Raw genomic sequence first — 19,369 nt, forward strand, 5'->3', positions numbered from 1 at the left:
CCAGAATTTATTTTGAGGTCCAGAGGTGCATAGCCTGCATTGCACCATATGTTGTGCAAAAGAATCTTTGATACTCTGATGGGTATTAGTGATTCTGTCTCTTAGTCTCTACAGCAAGGCATTAGAGGGAATTTCAAGAGTTCCTCCATAGATCACCACCCAAAAAACCAAATAGATTCTCTGATGCGGGGTGTCAATCAGGAATTCCAGTCAAGATGATGCCCAGAGTATCCCAGAGACAAGTGAGACCCCATTCTGTCCTGTCTGCCATAGGGTCGAAGTCCAGATGGATGAGAGTGGACTAGTGGTGATTTGCTGATATATGTTGCCTGAGAGCATAGTGTGCCAATTGGTTCAGTTTACTGTGGGGCTGTTTCCTATAGATTAGGGAAAAATGAAGCAAGCTTCCATTTTCAGAACTTTTCTCATATATCCATTTCATCACAACCAGTTTCTAAGCTTGACCTTTTGTTAGAGGGCAAATTTCCAAATTCATGGTTCATTTGCGTTTTCCTAGCCTCTCTCAGCTCTCTTTTTTCATTGAACCACTTTTCTTTGAATCAAGAATCTAATTTAAAAAAGAGGAGAGAGGAACTTTTACCCTGCCTGTGATGCCTCTCTATCAGCTTTACAGCTCCATGCATGCCACTTATTTCTCCTCTTCCTGTATCTAGGGTACAAATAATGGCAAGAACATGACTGTACAAATCGCTTAACCTATGTCTGCAAATTTAGGAACTAGAGCATGTCAGAAATCTAGAGTACTGAATTAACATTCAGCTCCTCTTGGATATCTTTCTGGTCTAAAGATGTAGCCTACAAGGAAACCTCTCCTGCTCTCAACCTAAAACCCAAATCTATTCCAACTACTCCCCAGTATCACTATAAGCTGTTCTTGTATGCTGAAGGCCTGGTTTGTCAAAGAATGATAATAAATACTTCTATCCATATGAATGATGTTTTTTGAGTTCTGTTCTCAGACCATCACTGAGGAATAACTGTGTGTGAGAGAAATCTAGTTCTTCCTTCATCCAACCTTAATCCATATCCCTAGGAAAATGCCAACTGTAAATTCCCACTGTGGTGGTCCAGCAATATACCCCTGCAGAGATGCTTCACTTAAGTCCTGGATGCTGAAGCTTTACAGGCTGAGTGTCACCCTGAAAGCCCACTCAGCTATGCTGTCTCTGCTCACACTGTCAGCTATACCAGGACACTCTAGCTGTGCCACCCTGCCAGATCCATTCTGTGGCTCATCTAGATTAGCTCCAAGTCTCTTTGCTTCCCACCTCCCAAAAAGAACCAATCTATAGGAAGCAGGAACTTCTGCTTAAGCAGCCCAAGACACACACAATTTAGAAATCCCCAAGACTGGAGACTTCAACTGTGTCCATCTGAAGACTGGATTGGCTGTTAGTTCATTGACTTGCCTATAGTTAGGCTTCCTGTTAATTTCATTCATGGATTTTAAAAATGGATTGTTACTGAATGTATTGTTCAGAGGTATTGTAATGTAAATATCAGGTCCTAGGAAGACTGGGTGCAAGAGTTCTAATATCAACACAAGATGTGAGAGGGCAATATCAACAACATCAGCACATCGTGCTTACATAAACAGAAACTAAAACTTTCACAAACTCATGTGTGGGAGAAGAGAGTGCAACAGGTGTTGAACCCAAGGCCCACCCACGTCTGCACCATAGGTGGTGAAAGAAATTAAGAGGCAGCCAAACTACATAGGCAAGTCGACAAATTGAAAGCCAGTCGAGTCCTCAGCTGAACACAGCTGAAGACTCCAATGAGAGTCATGCATAGCATAGCCTTGAGGCATTCATTAATCATGTATGTCTTTGAGCTGCTAAGGCTTAAGTTTCTGCTTCCTATAGATTGCTTCTTTCAGGGAGGCAGAAGCAAATCTACATAAGCCACAGAAAGAAGGTAAAAAGTGAGGTGGGTGGGAGGATCTAGAGTGTACCATTATAGCTGAGAGTGTGAGCAGAAACAGCACAACTTAGTTGGCTTACAAAATGAGAATACATCTCAGAGAGACCAGGAAGCTACCGAGAGTATCCCGCCCACACGGCAAAGCCTGGCAAGCTCTTTGTGGCATATTCAATATGCCCTAAGCAGTGACAAGTATTAAAATGGAGATGTTACTGATGCACACTCAAACAAATTAATGAACAAAAGGAGGAAAATGAGTGATACAGTACTACAGTTGCAGGACCACCTCAGTAGGGATTTACAGTTAGGATTTTCCTAGGGATCGGGATGAAGGTGGATGATGGAAGAACTAGATTTCTCTCACCCAAAATTATTTCTCAGTCTGAAAACAGAACTCAAAATGCATCTTGTGGATAGAAATATTTATTATCATTATTTGACAAACCAGGCTTTAAGCATACAAGGGAGGCTTGCAGTAAGACTGGAGAATTGGATATACAGGATGTGTTTCCAGGGTTGAAATCGGGAAGAGATTTGCTTCCAGGATCCATTTTAAGATTGGAAGAACATCATCAAGAAGCTGCATGTTGATTCAGCCTGTAGATTTCTGATCTGATTTAGCTCTCGAATTTGCAGACGTAGGGCAGCGAAGTTTTACAGCTAAAATTTTGCCATTTTTCATAGCCTAAAGAGACAAGAAGAACAGGAATGAGTGGAGTGGTGGGATCTGTGAACCTGAGAGACAGGTATCACAGACAGGGTCAAAGTTCTTGCCTCCCTTTTTGTGTCATACTCCTGCTCCAAGGAAAAGGGGCTCAAGGAAAAGAGAGCTGAGAGAGGCTGGGAAAGGGCAAACAGTCATGAATTTGGAAATGTACCCCCATCCAAAAGGTCAGGCTTAGAAAATGGTTTTGTGGATATGAAAGAAGTGGAACAGATCTGAGCATAGAGGTTTGTCTCATTCTTACCTGTGCCGCTAACAACAGCCCCACAGTACCCGGCATTGTTAGGGAGTCCAGACCCCCAGGCCACGTAGTTCAACAGATCACCATTAATCCACTCCCATCCACCTGCATTGGGTTGACTCTGTGAAGAAAGGACAGATGGACACGTGATTATCGGTTGCCTTTTTAATGCTCTGGCAGCATCTTCCCTGAGTGATACCCAGCATCAGAAAATCTGTTTGGCTCTTTGTGGAGGTGATCTAGGTGGAACTGTAAATATTCTCTTGAAAACCCGGATCTAGTATATAACAGTCAAAGTCACGAATACCAATCAGAGTAGAAAGGATTTTTTAGCACAATTTCAGGGTTGAATATAGGGTTGCTTGATCTAATTATAGGGTAGACTAAGATCCGGTGACTCAGGTTGGCAAATGTAGCTATAAAGTTACCTGAGAACAGAAGATATAACTCACCTCAGTGGAGTCATGGAGTCCAATCCAGACATTAGCATAAGTTGTCCCACTGTTCTTGATGAGAGTGGCCACGAAGTAGCCTTCAGACTCAGTGAGCACAGACACAAGGTGTCCATTGCGACGTTTCTGGCATTCCGACTAGGAGAGGAAGGAAGAGATTGAGGAGAAGCCTGCATTCACACTGGGACTTAGGAAGTGGAGGAAGATAAGCAAAAGCAGGTGGACTGTAAATGGTGCTTATCATTCTACCTAGCATGTCGCAATAAAATGGAAACTCCCCTGAACTCCATTGTCTAAGGCCTCCTACTCCCACCCCCCCACACAAATGTACATCCCAGTTGTAAGTACAGCTACTCACATCGGCATCCATCCAAGTTTTTGCTATCTTGAAAAAGGCATAACAGTAGTTGCCATAGGCCTTGGAGCCTTTGGGGCACCTGGCTCGTGGAGACAGCTCTTCGTTCTGCAGGTCTTCACCTGACAGAGCAAATTATAAAAGAGTGTTGCAAAAGAAGGATGGGTATTTTGTTTGATAAGTCAATCAGGGGATATGCATGAGGACAGTCCTTGGATTAGTTTACAGTGACAATCCCTCAGCATTTCAGAAATCTATCACATGAAGCCAGAAAGCTTAGGTGAGAAATCATCTCTTCTACTACTTCACTTGGGCTTTATAAAGTGCCCAAAATGCACACCCCCGGATGAGCATTCCACGACACAGGGGCTGGAAGTGGGAATGCATACCTTTCACCTGGGTTTGGAGCACCAGGCAGGAGAGCACCAGCCAAGCAACGGATGCCATGGGAAGCAGCATCTTGTCTCACTGGAGGAGGCTATCAGAGGCAGGGATGGAAGTTGGGTCAGGCAGAAAATTACAGATGTTACTTTGCTCCATCCTCCTGTTTCCTTTGTTTAATCTCAGGAGAAAGTTTACCTGACTAACGTATGTCTCCCACTATGGTGACAGAACAGATTTGAGGTTCCTATATTCTATTCGTGAGACCTCTCTGGTTTACCACTGCTGAGTCTGAGAGCGCTTGTGTCTCTCAGGTTGGGAATCTTTTCCACCCTTCCTCTGTAACCGGAGAGTAAACCCTGACTTGCAAGCATCAACTCCCACTTACCTTTCTTGCTGGGGATGTTTGATGGTGTGTCAGATCAAGAACGAGGAGCCTTTTAAAAGACATTCTGAGGGAGGGGCACTGCCATAAATGACACAAAGTTTTGACCTTGCGAGGGCTGCTGGGAAAGGCAAGGCAGGTTTCTAGGAAATTTCTGAAGTGGGGAGGAGACTTACTCGAAGTGGCTGGGAATTTCCACAGGAGTAGACTTTTTCAAATACAAGATAACACCGTCTCGGCTCTAGTGCCACCTGTAATTTTTCCCCACATATCAATTTTTTCTTATAGCCTTCAAGATATGAAATCAGATCTCATCACTTTTTTTCTTTGGTACTATGCAAAAGTGGAACAATTTCTAGAAGTCAGGACAGGGAGAGTAAACTTGACAGAGAGCAGTTTTACAGTGTCATTGGCAAACTGTATGTTGTAGGTGCTATTATTTTGTCATGATTTTAATAAATAATCTTTTAATTATATTATACCACCATCTGAATTAAAAAGTAAAATGGTATTTGTTTAGCCAATGTTACACAAAACAATACTATAAAATATACTTGTCTCCTGGGTTAGCCCTCAAAATAGCACACACATACACACACACACATACACGCAATCTGAAATATGTCTGTTGACAAAAGGCAGCACCTTTCATGCAGTCAACACACTGTCCCCTGCAAGGCCATTGTGTGTTACTTTGAATGGCTGTGGCTCTGTGAGATAGCTCCAATAACTGCTAGGACTGACAGGCCTGGGTTGGACTTCATACTTGGAGCCACTCCTTGAAATACTGACCTGTTGTCAAGTTTCACCATACTCCTTGGAACTCCATTGGATCACTTGGAATATCGCAGTTCTCAAAACCCAATGGCTCCGGAGCAGACACATTTTGAAGACAAAATAGCAAAATGAAATTATCCTCTCAGAGAAATTGCCCTAGAGAAAAGAAAATTAAAAATAAATGGTAAAATAATTGACATGAAAGTGGTTTGGAGGAAAGCGAACTGTAGTTCCTTAAAATCTGGTTTATTGGTGTTGATATGTTTTTCTATATATCAATGTCCTTAAAGCTATGCCTTATATTAGAACAAATTATCTACAATGATTACTTACTTTCTTTTTCAAATTTTCTTGTTACTTCACTATAATTTAACTTAGAAACACCTATCAAATTACAGACTCATGTTTCTTCAAAATCATTTCATTGAAAAACTGTCTACAAGGTAATATGGCGAGATTAAAATGTATTAGTAATTAAACCTGTGTTTGAGTAGAGAAATGTCTCATCATATTTGTTCAACTTTCCATTGACTTTTTATATCAAATTATAAATATATTTATAAATAAAAATTATATCTGCATATATTTGCTATAGTGGTAATTTTCTGGTAGATTACTTATAGATAAATGGAGTTTTTCTGATTGACATGAATTTTTCTGATGTAGTTTTTCTGAAAACAAAACTTTCTAAGTAAATATAACATGACACTGTGAAAATATACAAAAAGAGAGAAGAAATAAAGGATACACAAGGAAAATAGTGCAAAAATTCTATTCCATTTACTCATACTGAAAAGATTTATGTATTGATGATTGTAGTCTTCAGAAGGCATTTATCTGGTATCTGAGAGAGGCACAGCTGTGGCAATTCCCAGCCACTGCTAGTAAGACCCTCCATATTTCAGGAACCTCCTGGAATCCCTGCCTAGTCTTTCCCAGCAGGCACCTCAAATTGCAACTTTGCATACTGACCTGACAGACTATCAAAGATCCCTACCAGAAAGGTAAGTGGGATATGATTCAAGACGCTGGAGGGAGGAGGGGAAAGTTTTCCACTTCTGAGAGGACACAGCCCTGCCAGAATCCGAAGTCATAACTCTGAGAGGCCTCCTAGGTAGAAAATTCAGAATATCAAATCTTTTCTGTAACCATACTGGGAGCTGTCAATCTTCTGGGAATTAGTCAAATAAAACAGGGGGGTGGAGCTTGCCTTCTGCCTAACCCAACTTCTATCCCTGCCTCTGACAGCCTCCTCCAGTGAGACAAGATGCTGCCTCCCATGGCCACTGTTGCTTGGCTGGTGCTCTTCTGCCTGCTGCTCCAATCCCAGGTGAAAGGAAAGAGTTCCCACATCCAGCCCCTGTGTCGTGGAATACTCAGACATGGGAGTGCAATTTGGGCATTTTGTAATGTCCAAATTAAATAGTGGAAACGATTGTTTCTGGTTACACTTGAAAGCATTCTGAATGTGTTGGAAACGCTGAGGGATTTTCATGGTTCACTATTCCAAGTTCTATTCCGAGTATTCCACTACTCCTGCATATGCTTCTACATGTCTTTTCTAACAAAATACCCATTCTTCTTTTTCACTATAACACTCCTTTGTAGTTTTTTTTTTTAATGTCAGGAGATGACCTGCAGAATGAAGAGTTGCCTCTACAAATTAGGTATCCTCAAACTCATTTGCTTGTAACAATCACTGCTATGCCTTTTATATGTCACCAATATCCTAGATGAAAGCATCTGTGAGTAACTGTATTTCCAACTTGGTTGTTTTGGGGGAAACCCTTTGTAGGTAAGTGTCTTTTAACAGTGGAATTAAAGGGAACCTCCATTCTATAAAAATATACTAGGTAGAATGTTAAGCACAATTTACAGTACAGTTGCTCTTGCTTCTTTCCAACCACTTCCTATTTTCCATTGTTATACCATGTTTCTCCTCTTACTCTTTCTCATAGTGGGAATGCCAAAAACATCCCTATGGTAATCTTGTGCCTGTGCTCAGTAGTTCTGAGAACTACTTTGTGGCTACCCTTATCAAAGAGAGTAATTATATAGCCTCTCTCATCTGGATTGGAATCCTGGACTACCCAGAAGTGAGATTACATCTTCTGTACTCAGATAACTTTAATGCTACATTTGCAATTCTGGCTATTGTGTCTCCTGAGCCTGTCCAAGAATTATACCAGGCAAGGCTGGGATGTCAAAGAAGTCAGAAGCTCTCCTTGAAAATGAAACCAAGAGCCTTTTTAAAGACCTGGGTTCTATGAATGTCCTAATTTCTAGATGCTATCAAACCACACCCCATCGCCTTTTCAACAATGTGCACAAATGACTTCCTAGTTCAGTTGTGTGCTGTTACCAGATGCCTAGGATGTACCGAGTTGCTGAAAAATGAAAGGTGTTTGTATTGGCCAATAAACAATCTAAATGGCTTTTGAGGTCCAGAGGTGCTTAGGCTGCATTGTACCACATGTTGTTCAAAAGAATCCTTGATACTTTGACAGGTATTGGTGATTCTGTCTCTTAGTCTCTACAGCAAGTCTTTGGAGGGAATTTCAAGTGTTCCTTCTAAGATCACCAATCAAAGAGCCAAATAGATTCTCTCATGCTGAAGAGTTCTAACAGCACAGGATGTGAGAGGGCAGTACCATCAACATCATCACACCATGCTCACATAAACAGAACCTAAAGATTTCATAAACTCATGCGTGGGAGAAGAGAGTGCAACAGTGTTGGAACCAAGGCCCACCCACGTCTGCACCATAGGTGGTGAAAGAAATTAACAGGCATCCAAAATACGTAGGCAAGTCAATGAATTGAAAGCCAGTCAATCCTCTGCTGAACACAGATGAAGACTCCAATGAGAGTCATGCATAGCACAGCCTTGAGGAACTCATTAATCATGTGTGTCTCTGAGCTGCTTAGGCTGAAGTTTCTGCTTCCTAATTGGTTCTTTCTGGGAGGCGGAAGCAAAGCAACTTAGAGCAAATCTACATAAGCCACAGAAAGGAGGTACAAATCCAGGGGTGGAGGGGGGGATCTAGAGAGTCCCGTTATAGCTGACAGTGTGAGCAGAGACAGCACAGCTGAGTGGGCTTGCAGGGTGAGACTCGGCTGGTCAGCCTTCAGAATCCGAAACTGAAATCAAACATGGGTGTGTTGCTGGACCTGGGGTGGAGCGAAAGCAAAGTAGGTAGAGCCTTACACATGGCTGACCCAGATTTGATTCCTCTGTTCTTCTCAGAGTGCCCAGCAAGCTACCAAGAGTATCCCACTCACACGGAAAAGCTCCCCGTGGGATATTAAATATGCCAAAAGCAGTGACAATAAGTATCAAAATGAAAACAATACAGGTGCATACTCAAGCAAATCGATGAACAAAGGGAGATCAGTGAAACAGTGCTACAGTTACTGGACAACCTCATGGGGATTTAGGATTTAACATTTTACATTTAGGATTATTTCTAGGGGTCTGGATGAAGGTGGATGATGGAAGAACTAGATTTCTCTCATGCACAATTATTTCTCAGTCTGAAAACAGAACTCAAAACACATCATGTGGATAGAAATATTTATTATATATTATTTGACAAGCCAGGGTTTAAGCATACAAGAGAGGCTCGCAGTAAGACTGTGGAGTACATATACAGGATGTCTTGTCCAGGGTTGAAATCAAGGTGGGGGAGGGTGGTGAGATTTGCTTCCAGGATCCATAATAAGACTAGAAGAACATCCTCGAGAAGCTGCATGTTGATTCAGCCTGTAGATTTCTGATCTGATTTAGCTCTCGAATTTGCAGACGTAGGGCAGCGAAGTTTTACAGCTAAAATTTTGCCATTTTTCATAGCCTAAAGAGACAAGAAGAACAGGAATGAGTGGAGTGGTGGGATCTGTGAACCTGAGAGACAGGTATCACAGACAGGGTCAAAGTTCCTGCCTCCCTTTTTGTGTCATACTCCTGCTCCAAGGAAAAGGGGCTCAAAGAAAAGAGAGCTGAGAGAGGCTGGGAAAGGGCAAACAGTCATGAATTTGGAAATGTACCCCCATCCAAAAGGTCAGGCTTAGAAAATGGTTTTGTGGATATGAAAGAAGTGGAACAGATCTGAGCATAGAGGTTTGTCTCATTCTTACCTGTGCCGCTAACAACAGCCCCACAGTACCCGGCATTGTTAGGGAGTCCGGACCCCCAGGCCACGTAGTTCAACAGATCACCATTAATCCACTCCCATCCACCTGCATTGGGTTGACTCTGTGAAGAAAGGACAGATGGACACCTGATTATCGGTTGCCCTTAGAATGCTCTGGCAGCATCTTCACTGGAATCCCTGAGTGACACCCAGTATCAGAAAATCTGTTTGGAGGTGATCTAGACAGGAACTCTAAAAATCCTCTTGAAAGCCCTGATCTAGCGTGTAAGAGTCAAAGGCACAAATACCAATCAGAGTAGAAAGGATTGTTTAGCACAACACAAGGGGAAATATAGGCTATGCACCACTGGGCCTCAAAGGCCATGACAGTTTTGCAGTGGACAGGGTATTTATCAACAGCTTGGCACATTTAAGGCACCATCACTGGCGACAGCACATAACTGACGTAGGAGACCTGTAGTGCATACTGTTTGAAAAGGAACACCGGTGTCAGATAGAGATAAAGCCACGCCACACAACCCATGACTTCAGATGGGCTCAGGGCTTCATTTTACAGAAGATCTGACTAATCTGAATTTCAGGGTTGCCTGATCTAATTATTGGGTAGACTAAGGATATCAGGTGACTCAGGATGGCAAATGTATATTTATAAGTTAAATTAAAAGTTTATTTAGTACAGAAGATGTAATCTCACCTCAGTGGAGTCATGGAGTCCAATCCAGACATTAGCATAAGTTGTCCCACTGTTCTTGATGAGGGTGGCCACAAAGTAGCCCTCAGACTCAGTGAGCACAGACACAAGGTGTCCATTGCGACGTTTCTGGCATTCCGACTAGGAGAGGAAGGAAGAGATTGAGGAGAAGCCTGCATTCACACTGGGACTTAGGAAGTGGGGGGGGGAAGATAAGCAAAAGCAGGTGGACTGTAAATGGTGCTTATCATTCTACCTAGCATGTCGCAATAAAATGGAAACTCCCCTGAACTCCATTGTCTAAGGCCTCCTACTCCCACCCCCATACACAAATGTACATCCCAGTTGCAAGTACAGCTACTCACATCGGCATCCATCCAGGTTTTTGCTATCTTGAAAAAGGCATAACAGTAGTTGCCATAGGCCTTGGAGCCTTTGGGGCACCTGGCTCGTGGAGACAGCTCTTCGTTCTGCAGGTCTTCCCCTGACAGAGCAAATTATAAAAGAGTGTTGCAAAAGAAGGATGGGTATTTTGTTCGATAAGTCAATCAGGGGATATGCATGAGGACAGTCCTTGCAATAGTGAACTGATGGCAATCCCTCAGCATTTTAGAATGTTTTCACATGAAGCTAGAAAGATTAGGTGAGGAATCATCTCTTCTACTATTTCACTTGGGCTTTGTAAAATGCCCAAAATGTACTCCTGGATTGGAGCATTCCATGACACAGGGCCTGGAAGTGGGAATGCATACCTTTCACCTGGGTTTGAAGCACCAGGCAGGAGAGCACCAGCCAAGCAACGGAGGCCATGGGAAGCAGCATCTTGTCTCACTGGAGGAGGCTATCAGAGGCAGGGATGGAAGTTGGGTCAGGCAGAAAATTACAGATGTTACATTGCTCCATCTTCCTGTTTCCTTTGTTTAATCTCAGGAGAAAGTTTATCTGACTAACTTATGTCTCCCACTATGGTGACAGAACAGATTTGAGGTTCCGATATTCTATTCGTGAGACCTCTCTGGTTTACCACTGCTGAGTCTGAGAGCGCTTGTGTCTCTCAGGTTGGGAATCTTTTCCACCCTTCCTCTGTAACCGGAGAGTAAACCCTGACTTGCAAGCATCAACTCCCACTTACCTTTCTTGCTGGGGATGTTTGATGGTGTGTCAGATCAAGAACGAGGAGCCTTTTAAAAGACATTCTGAGGGAGGGGCGCTGCAATGAATGACACAAATTTCTGACCTTGTGAGGGCTGCTGGGAAAGGCAAGGCAGGGTTCTAGGATATTTCTGAAATGGGGAGGAGTCTTCCTGGAAGCGGCTGGGAATTGCTACAGGAGTAGACTTATTCAGATATGAGATTAACACTTCTGGTACTAGTGCCACCTGTAATTTTCCCCACATATCATTTATTTTTCTTATAGCAAGATGTGAATTGAGATCTTATCACTTTTTTTCTTTGGTACCATGCAAAAGTGGAACAATTTCTAGAAGTCAGGAAAGGGAGAGTAAACTTGACAGAGAGCCGTTTTACAGTGTCATTGGCAAACTGTCTATGTTGTAGGTGCTCTAACTTTGTGATGTTTTAAATAAATAATATATTAATTATATTACACAACCTATGAATTAAAAAGTTATGGTATTTGATTAGTGAATTCCTGCAAAAATCAGTCCTACAAAAGATATGTGTCTACTGGTGTAGCTCTCAAACTAACACACACTCACAGAGACATACATATGTAATATGAAAGTCGGAATGTTAGTATATTGAAAAAAGGCAGCACTTTTCATGCAGTTAACCCTGTTAAAACACTGTCCCCTGCAAGACCATTGTGTGTTACTTTGAATGTCTGGGGCTCTTTAATGTAGTTCCTAAAACTGCTAGCACTCAGAGGTGCCTCATCCTCAGACCTCTTTTTTTTAGTGCTGTCCCGTTGTCAAGCTTTCACCATATTGTCCCTTGAACTCCATTGGTTCACTTGGAATTATTAGCTACCAAAACCCAACAGCTTTGGAGGAGACACATTTTGAAGACATAATAGTTCAATAAAATAATCACACGGAGAATTAGCCCCAGCGGAAAAAAAATGAAAATCAAATGTTAGAAGAAGCGAAATGAAGGTGGTTTGGAGGAAAGTGAACTGCAGTTCCTTAAAGTCTGACTTTCCTGCTGTTGATATATTCTTCCATACATCAATCTCCTTAAGGTTATGCCTAATAGTAAAACAACACATCTACACGTTATTGCTCAATCTCAGAATTATGTGTAAATAATAATAAACCACCACCATGCTCCAGACCGCACCATGTTGGATGGGGTTCAAATATGGTGTGATCCATAGGAACACCTGTAATGGCATTTAGAGACTGCACTAAAAGTGTGTATCGGACCAGTCCAGTCCAGTGTCCCCCAAAGCCCACTGCGAGGTGCATCCTGTCAGTGGCACTGCCCTCACCTGAGCCCTCTGTGCCTGCATCAACATCGCCGGTCCTTTGAACAGGTTGGTGGATCGCCGCAAGCTCCCTTCCCATCCAGCCCAGTGTCCCCCAAAGCCCACTGCCAGGAGCATCCGGCAGCAGGCATCTATGTCTATGGACCGGACTGGCTGGGTGTGTGGCCTCCTATGGGGCATGGACTCATCAAAAGTGGGTGTGGCATTATATGGGGCCAGAGGCCAGTCACACAGCCACAGTTATTTCTTCCATTCCGAACGTGGATTCCCATCCCAACCTTCATTATCTGATTCTGTGAAAAACTTTTTGGATACCTCAAACACAATATGGCAACAATCTTGTGGTCAACTCCAATTCCACCAAAAAACAAGTGTATTCAAGAATTTGCATACAGCCCTATAGGAAACAACATCTCTTTCAATGCCGCACTAGATGCCTATCATAAGTTACAGAATTCCAAGAGGAAAGATGTACTCAAAACCAGGAGAAGGTTGACCACCATTGATCTTATTCAGAACTGTTTCTGGCGATGAGAGAACAGTGCCAGTGAACTTAAAGGCTTTACTTCTATAGATCCACAACAACATGAAGAAACAGTGCAAATCTCCACAAGTAGAGGACGAAGAAAAGAGCCCTGAATCCTCAACATGGGGTATCCACATTATGATCTATCCGACAAAGTATTCCGAGATGAAATGCTGAGGATGTTGAAGGAACTCAAAGAATCAATGGAACAGTCATACAGAAAATTAAAGGAAGAAGTGAAAGAAATGGGGGAATGAATAGCTGAGAAAATACAGGAAGAAATGAGGACAGAAATAAGAAAATTACAAAAAGAAATGTCACAAATCAAGGATTCAATAGATGAACTTAAAAACTCAATAGGTGCCCTCAACAGTAGAATGTCTGTGGCCAAAGACAGAATCAGCGAACTTGAAGACAAGCAGCAAAAGTTGAACAGGCAACAACAAACAATGGGAAAAGACCTCAAAATAGCTCTAAGGCAAATCAGAAACCTAGGAGATGACTCCAAGAGGAACAACATTGGAATCATCAGAGTACTGGAAGGACAGGGAGCCAACTACAATGAAAAAACCACAGTTAAAGGAATCATTACTGAAAAGTTCCCAGAGTTAGAGAATACAAGCATCCAGATCCAAGAAGTTAGAAGGATGACAGCTAAAAGAAATCCTAATAGAAACACTCCAAGGCATATCATAGTCAGAATGGTGGATGCCTCAGATAGAGACGCAATACTGCAAACAGCAAGGCCAAAGAAAGAAAGCACATACAAAGGAGCACCTTCTAGATTTACAGCAGACCTATCAGAGAAAACCCTCTAAGATCAAAGACAATGGTGGGATATAGTGAAAAAACTCAATGAAATGAATGCATCACCACGAATACTTTATCCAGCCAAACTCTCACTCAAACTCGATGGAAAGATACGCCATTTTATAGATAAACAATGGCTCAGGAGCTTCATAGGTTCAAAACCAAACTTGAAAGAAAGACTAAAAGGGCTCCTGTAAGACAAGAAAGAAAACATCCATAAACGCAACAAACCCTTATAGAAAGATGACACAAAACCCCATGACAATAATCTCTCCCAATGTCAATGGTCTAAATGCACCTATCAAGAGACACAGAGTGGCAAAATGGATCCAGAAACTGAAACCAACTTTCTGCTGCCTACAAGAAAAACATACGAACAATCAGAACAAACACCGACTCAAAGTTAAAGGATGGAAAACAATCTTGCAAGCAAATAACTCCCTCAAAAAAAGCTGGGGTGGCCATACTAGTGTCTGACAACATAGATTTCAGGTTGAAAAAGTTCAGAAAGGACAGAAAAGGCCATTTTTCCATTTATCAAGTATTATGTACAACAGGAATAAATCACACTCTTAAATGTATATGCACCTAATGAAGGACCAGCTAAATACGCAAAACAACTGCGAGCCGACCTTAAGGAGGACATCACCAGCAATACAGTAGTAGTTGGAGACTTCAACACTGCCTTGTCACCTCTGGATAGATCAACAAGATCAAAACTCAGCAAAGAAACACTGTATCTAAAGGAAGAAATAGAAGAGCAGACGTATACAGAACGTTACACCCCATAAAGAAAGAGTGCACATTTTTTTCCCAGTGCCCATTCTTTATATTCTCCAAAATAGACCACGTACTGGGTCACAAAGCATACCTCAAAGGAACCAAGAAGATAGAAATTGTATCAAATATTTTTTTCAGACCACAATGTGCTATAGATAGAAGCTAATCACATACAAACTAGGAGAACCAAATCAAACACCTGGAAATTAAACAACTCAATATTGAACAATGAATGGGTCAGGAAGGAAGTCAAGAATGAAATCAAAAGATACCTGGAAACAAATGAGAATGAAGACACGAGCTACCAAAACCTATGGGAGGCAGCTAAAGCTGTGTTAAGAGGAAAATTTATAGCTCTGCATGCATTCCTTAGGAAGGAAGAAAGGGCCTACATAGATAACCTGACTTCACAGCTAAAGACCTTAGTAAAAGATCAACAAAGGTAACCCCAACCCAGCCAAAGGAAAGAAATAATAAAATTTAGACCAGAAATCAATGACATGGAAACCCAAAAAACAATCCGAAAGGTCAATGAAATCAGGAGCTGGTTCTTTGAGAAAATAACAAGATTGATAAACCACTAGCAAGACTCACAAAGAAAGAGAAAGAGAGAACCCTAATAAACCAAATAAGAAATGAAAAAGGGGTCATCACAACAGAAACTACTGAAATTCAAAAGATCATCAGAGACTACTTTGAGAGTCTGTATACTGAGAAACAAGAGAACCTAGAAGAAATGGATAAATTCCTAGATTCCTACCACCTCCCAAGACTGAACCAAGAAGACTTGGAATACCTGAATAGACCCATAAATATCAAGAAAATTGAAACTGTAATCAAAATTCTCCCCAAAAACAAAAGCCCAGGCCCAGATGGATTCACTAGTGAATTCTTTTAAACATTTAAGGAGGACCTGTTACGAGTTCTCCTCAAAATTTTCCAGGAAATTGAGGAAACAGGAACTCTCCCAAACAGTTTCTATGAGGCACATATCTCCCTAATACCAAAAGCAAACAAAGACACCACTAACAAGGAAAACTACAGGCCAGTATTCCAAATAAACATGGATGAGAAGATACTCAACAAGATATTAGCAAATAGAATCCAACAACTCAACAAAAAGATCATACACCACGACCAAGTGGGATTCATCCCAGGGTTGCAAGGATGGTTTAATATTCAGAAATCAATCAACATAATCCACCATATCAACAAAAGCAAAGATAAAACCATATTATCATTTCAATAGATGTAGAGAAAGCATTTGACAAGATCCAACACCCATTTATGATGAAAACTCTCACCAAAATGGGTTTTGCAGGAAATTTCCTCAAGATAGTCAATGTCATCTACCACAAACCTATGGAAAGCATTATCCTTAATAAAGAAAAATTTAGGGCCTTTCCTCTAAGATCAGGAACTAGACAACAATGTCCACTCTCACCACTTCTGTTTAACATAGTACTGGAAGTACTTACAATAGCAATCAGGCAAGAAAAAGACATTAAGGGCATACAGATAGGGAAGGAAGAAATCAAGCTCTCACTATTTGCAGACGATATGATAGTATACCTATAGAAACCTAAAACCTCTACCAAGAAACTCTTAGAAACAATAGACTTTCACAGTAAAGTCGCAAGTTGTAAAATAAATATCCAAAAATCCATGGCCTTCCTATATGCAAATAACAAGACAGAGGAAAGTGACATAAAAAAACTCAATCCCATTCACAATCGTGCCCCGGAAAATCAAATACCACGGAATCAGCCTAACTAAGGAGGTCAAGGATCTCTACAAAGAAAACTACAAAACGCTAATCAGTGAAAAAAATAGGACACAAGGAAATGAAAACATATTCCCTGCTCATGTATAGGAAGAATGGACATTGTCAAAATGGCAATACTCCCCAAAGCACTGTACAGATTCAATGCTATCCCTATAAGGACACCCATGAAAAACTTCAAAGAAATGGAGCAAACACTCCTGAAATTCATATGGAAATAAACACCCATGAATAGTTATAGCAATTCTTTGGAGAAGGGCGATGGGAGTCATCACCCTCTCCAACCTCAAACTCTACTATAGAGTGGTAATAATCAAAACAGCATGGTACTGGTCCAAAGGCAGATCTGAAGACCACTGGAACAAGGTGGAATATCCCTACACACAACCCCAATAGTACAAACATCTAATCTTTGATAAGAGAGCAAGAAATATGAAGTGTAGCAAAGAAAGCCTCTTCAACAAATGGTGCTGGCATAACTGGACGACCACTTACAAAAAAAAATGGGTTTAAATCTCGACCTATCATCATGCACAAAATTCAGATCAAAATGAATTAAAGACCTCAACATCAGACCAGAATCCATAAAGTACATTGAAGACAAGGTTGGCAAAACTCTCCACGACACTGAAGCTAACGGAATATTCAAAGATGACATGCCACTGACCAACCAATTGGAAATAGATAAACAAATGGGACTATATCAAACTAAGAAGCTTCTGCACCTCAAAAGATACAGGGACCAAAATACAAAGACAATCTATGGAGTGGTAAAGAATATTCACCCAATACCCATCAGATCAAGGGTTGATATCAAGGATATACAAGGCACTGGTTGGAATCTACAAGAAGAAAACATCTAACTGGATCAAAAAATGGGGCAATGAAATTAACAAAAAATTTTTCAAGGAAGAAATACGAATGGCAAAAAGACACATGAAAAAAATGTTCTTCATCACTAATCATCAGAGAGATGCAGATCAAAACAACCATGAGATACCACCTCACGCCACATAGAATGGCACACATCCAGAACAAAAGAACAAAAGCAACTGCTGTTGGTGCGAATGTGGGGAGAAAGGAACCCTCTTACACTGCTGATGGGATTGCCAACTGGTTCAGACCTTTTGTAAAACAGCATGGTCTCTTCTCAAAAAATTAGAAATTGAGCTACCATTTGACCCTCATTACCACTCCTGGTAATATATCCGGGAGAGACAAAAAAGTATAGTTGAAATGACATCTGTACTCGAATGTTCATTGCAGCACTGTTTACAATAACCGGAATCTGGAAAAAACCTGAGTGCCCTAGAACAGATGACTGGTTAAAGAAACTTTGGTACATATACACAATGGAATACTACGCTACTGTTAGAAAAGATGAAGTCATGACCTTTGCATATAAGTGGATCAACATGGAAAGTATCATGCTAAGTGAAATGAGTCAGAAAGAGAGGGACAGACATAGAAAGACTGAACTCCTTTGTGGAATATATAGTAACAAAATGGGAGACTAACACTCAAGGATAGTAGAGGTAAGTACCAGGAGGTTGGCTCCAAGGCTTGGAAGATGGCCTCACATGCTAAAGGAAAAGGCAGCTCAGATAGAGGAGGAACACCAGGTGAAGTGTGGTTGAGGACCCGCACGGGATGGGAGATGTGCACTGAAAATAGAATATAGACCAAACACGATGGCCACACAGTACCTCTGTTGCCAACTACAGCACCCAAAAGGAGAGAGAAATAAAAAGGGAATTCCCTGACACAAAGGTGGGGTGGGGTGGGAGGGATGGGGTGGGGGGGTGGGAGGGAGAGATACTGGGAACAGTGTTGGAGGGGACTAGGCACTAGTGGAGGGATGTAAACAAAATGCAATCATGAAAGCTCATAAGTTTGTAACTGTAACTCATGGTGATTCACTAATAAAAATAAATAAATAAATAGATAGATAGATAGATAAATAAATAGATAAATAAATAAATAAATAAAAGTGTGTTTTATTTTATTATTTCCAGGCTCAGAGAGCCTGGAAAGCTACCGATAGTATCCTGCCCACACGAAAGAGCCTGGCAAGCTACCTGTGGGATATTTGATATGTCAAAAACAGTAAGAGCAATGGGCATCATTCCCCTGACCCTGCAAGAGCCCCCAACATGGCAGCGTTAAGAAGGACAAACAAGGAGAGGTATATAAAATCTCAGGGCCGAATTAGCTGCCAAAACGAAGGACTAAAATGACTGTTTGCACTTTTAATACACGTATGCGGGCATAGGAAGCATCCATCAAGGACCTGATGCTGCAAGCGCAGAAGATCGAGCACAACATCACTGGATTGACTGAGATGAGAACACATCAAACACATCATGCCATTTTCGACGCTGGAGAAGAACTATTTCTCGGAACATGCGATAGAAGAGATGCTGGTGGTATCGGTGTCCTTGTCAATACGAATACGAATTTGGCTATGAGCATTGATTCCTTCAAATACCTAACAAGTCAAATCAGATGCTTACATTTGAATAGATGTGACTTGTTGCCAGCAGTTTCTATCTTTGTCCTCTGCTCATGAACATCTAACTACGATGAAGAAACTGAGAAGTTCTATGTGGAGCTGGAGCTCTATAGAGAAGACCACACCTTCTACAAGATCATTGTTGGTGATTTTAATGCCAATATAGGACCTAGAAGGTCACCCGAAGAACTCTACATCGGGATCCACGGCCTAGAATTGAATGAGCAGGGTGAGACTGTCTGAGTTCATTATGTTGACCAAGACCATACATGGTAACTTGCAGTTCCAGAAGGCCGAATCTAAACGTTGGACATGAGAGTCTCCCGGTGGACAGTTCCACAATGAAGTTGATCACATAATATTCAATTGATGTTTTTTGCCTGACCAATGTTGCTGTTGTCCCAAAATTCC

General features: G+C 41.5%; 2 protein-coding genes across 2 annotated transcripts; both read right to left on the minus strand.

Annotated features, from left to right (window-relative positions):
• Positions 1-2,394: 2,394 nt before the first annotated feature.
• On the minus strand, positions 2,395-4,202 carry LOC129400058 (lithostathine-like). The gene is made up of 5 exons (XM_055122835.1): positions 4,106-4,202; positions 3,720-3,838; positions 3,362-3,499; positions 2,913-3,030; positions 2,395-2,629 (listed from the first exon to the last, which is right to left on the minus strand). Exons 1-5 carry the CDS (start codon positions 4,173-4,175, stop codon positions 2,562-2,564), a joined length of 513 nt encoding a protein of 170 aa, XP_054978810.1. The 5' UTR covers positions 4,176-4,202; the 3' UTR covers positions 2,395-2,561.
• A 4,687-nt stretch (positions 4,203-8,889) lies between these two features.
• Positions 8,890-10,947, minus strand: LOC101542246 (lithostathine-like). Its single transcript, XM_055122889.1, has 5 exons — positions 10,854-10,947; positions 10,467-10,585; positions 10,105-10,242; positions 9,394-9,511; positions 8,890-9,110 (listed from the first exon to the last, which is right to left on the minus strand). Exons 1-5 carry the CDS (start codon positions 10,921-10,923, stop codon positions 9,043-9,045), a joined length of 513 nt encoding a protein of 170 aa, XP_054978864.1. The 5' UTR covers positions 10,924-10,947; the 3' UTR covers positions 8,890-9,042.
• Between the last annotated feature and the right edge of the window lie 8,422 nt (positions 10,948-19,369).

Source organism: Sorex araneus, chromosome X (assembly GCF_027595985.1).
Source record: "Sorex araneus isolate mSorAra2 chromosome X, mSorAra2.pri, whole genome shotgun sequence".
Lineage (NCBI taxonomy): Eukaryota > Metazoa > Chordata > Mammalia > Eulipotyphla > Soricidae > Sorex > Sorex araneus.

Bases quoted from the DNA above. Each gene is read 5' to 3' on its own strand.
- LOC129400058 (XM_055122835.1), bottom strand. From the start codon at position 4,175: ATGCTGCTTCCCATGGCATCCGTTGCTTGGCTGGTGCTCTCCTGCCTG. The intron at 3,031-3,361 runs GTGAGTTATATC...CTTTCTTCACAG, and splicing joins GACTCCATGACTCCACTGAG to AGTCAACCCAATGCAGGTGG. The intron at 2,630-2,912 runs GTAAGAATGAGA...TTGTCTCTTTAG, and splicing joins GGCTGTTGTTAGCGGCACAG to GCTATGAAAAATGGCAAAAT.
- LOC101542246 (XM_055122889.1), bottom strand. From the start codon at position 10,923: ATGCTGCTTCCCATGGCCTCCGTTGCTTGGCTGGTGCTCTCCTGCCTG. The intron at 10,243-10,466 runs GTGAGTAGCTGT...TTCCTCTCCTAG, and splicing joins AAACCTGGATGGATGCCGAT to TCGGAATGCCAGAAACGTCG. The intron at 9,111-9,393 runs GTAAGAATGAGA...TTGTCTCTTTAG, and splicing joins GGCTGTTGTTAGCGGCACAG to GCTATGAAAAATGGCAAAAT.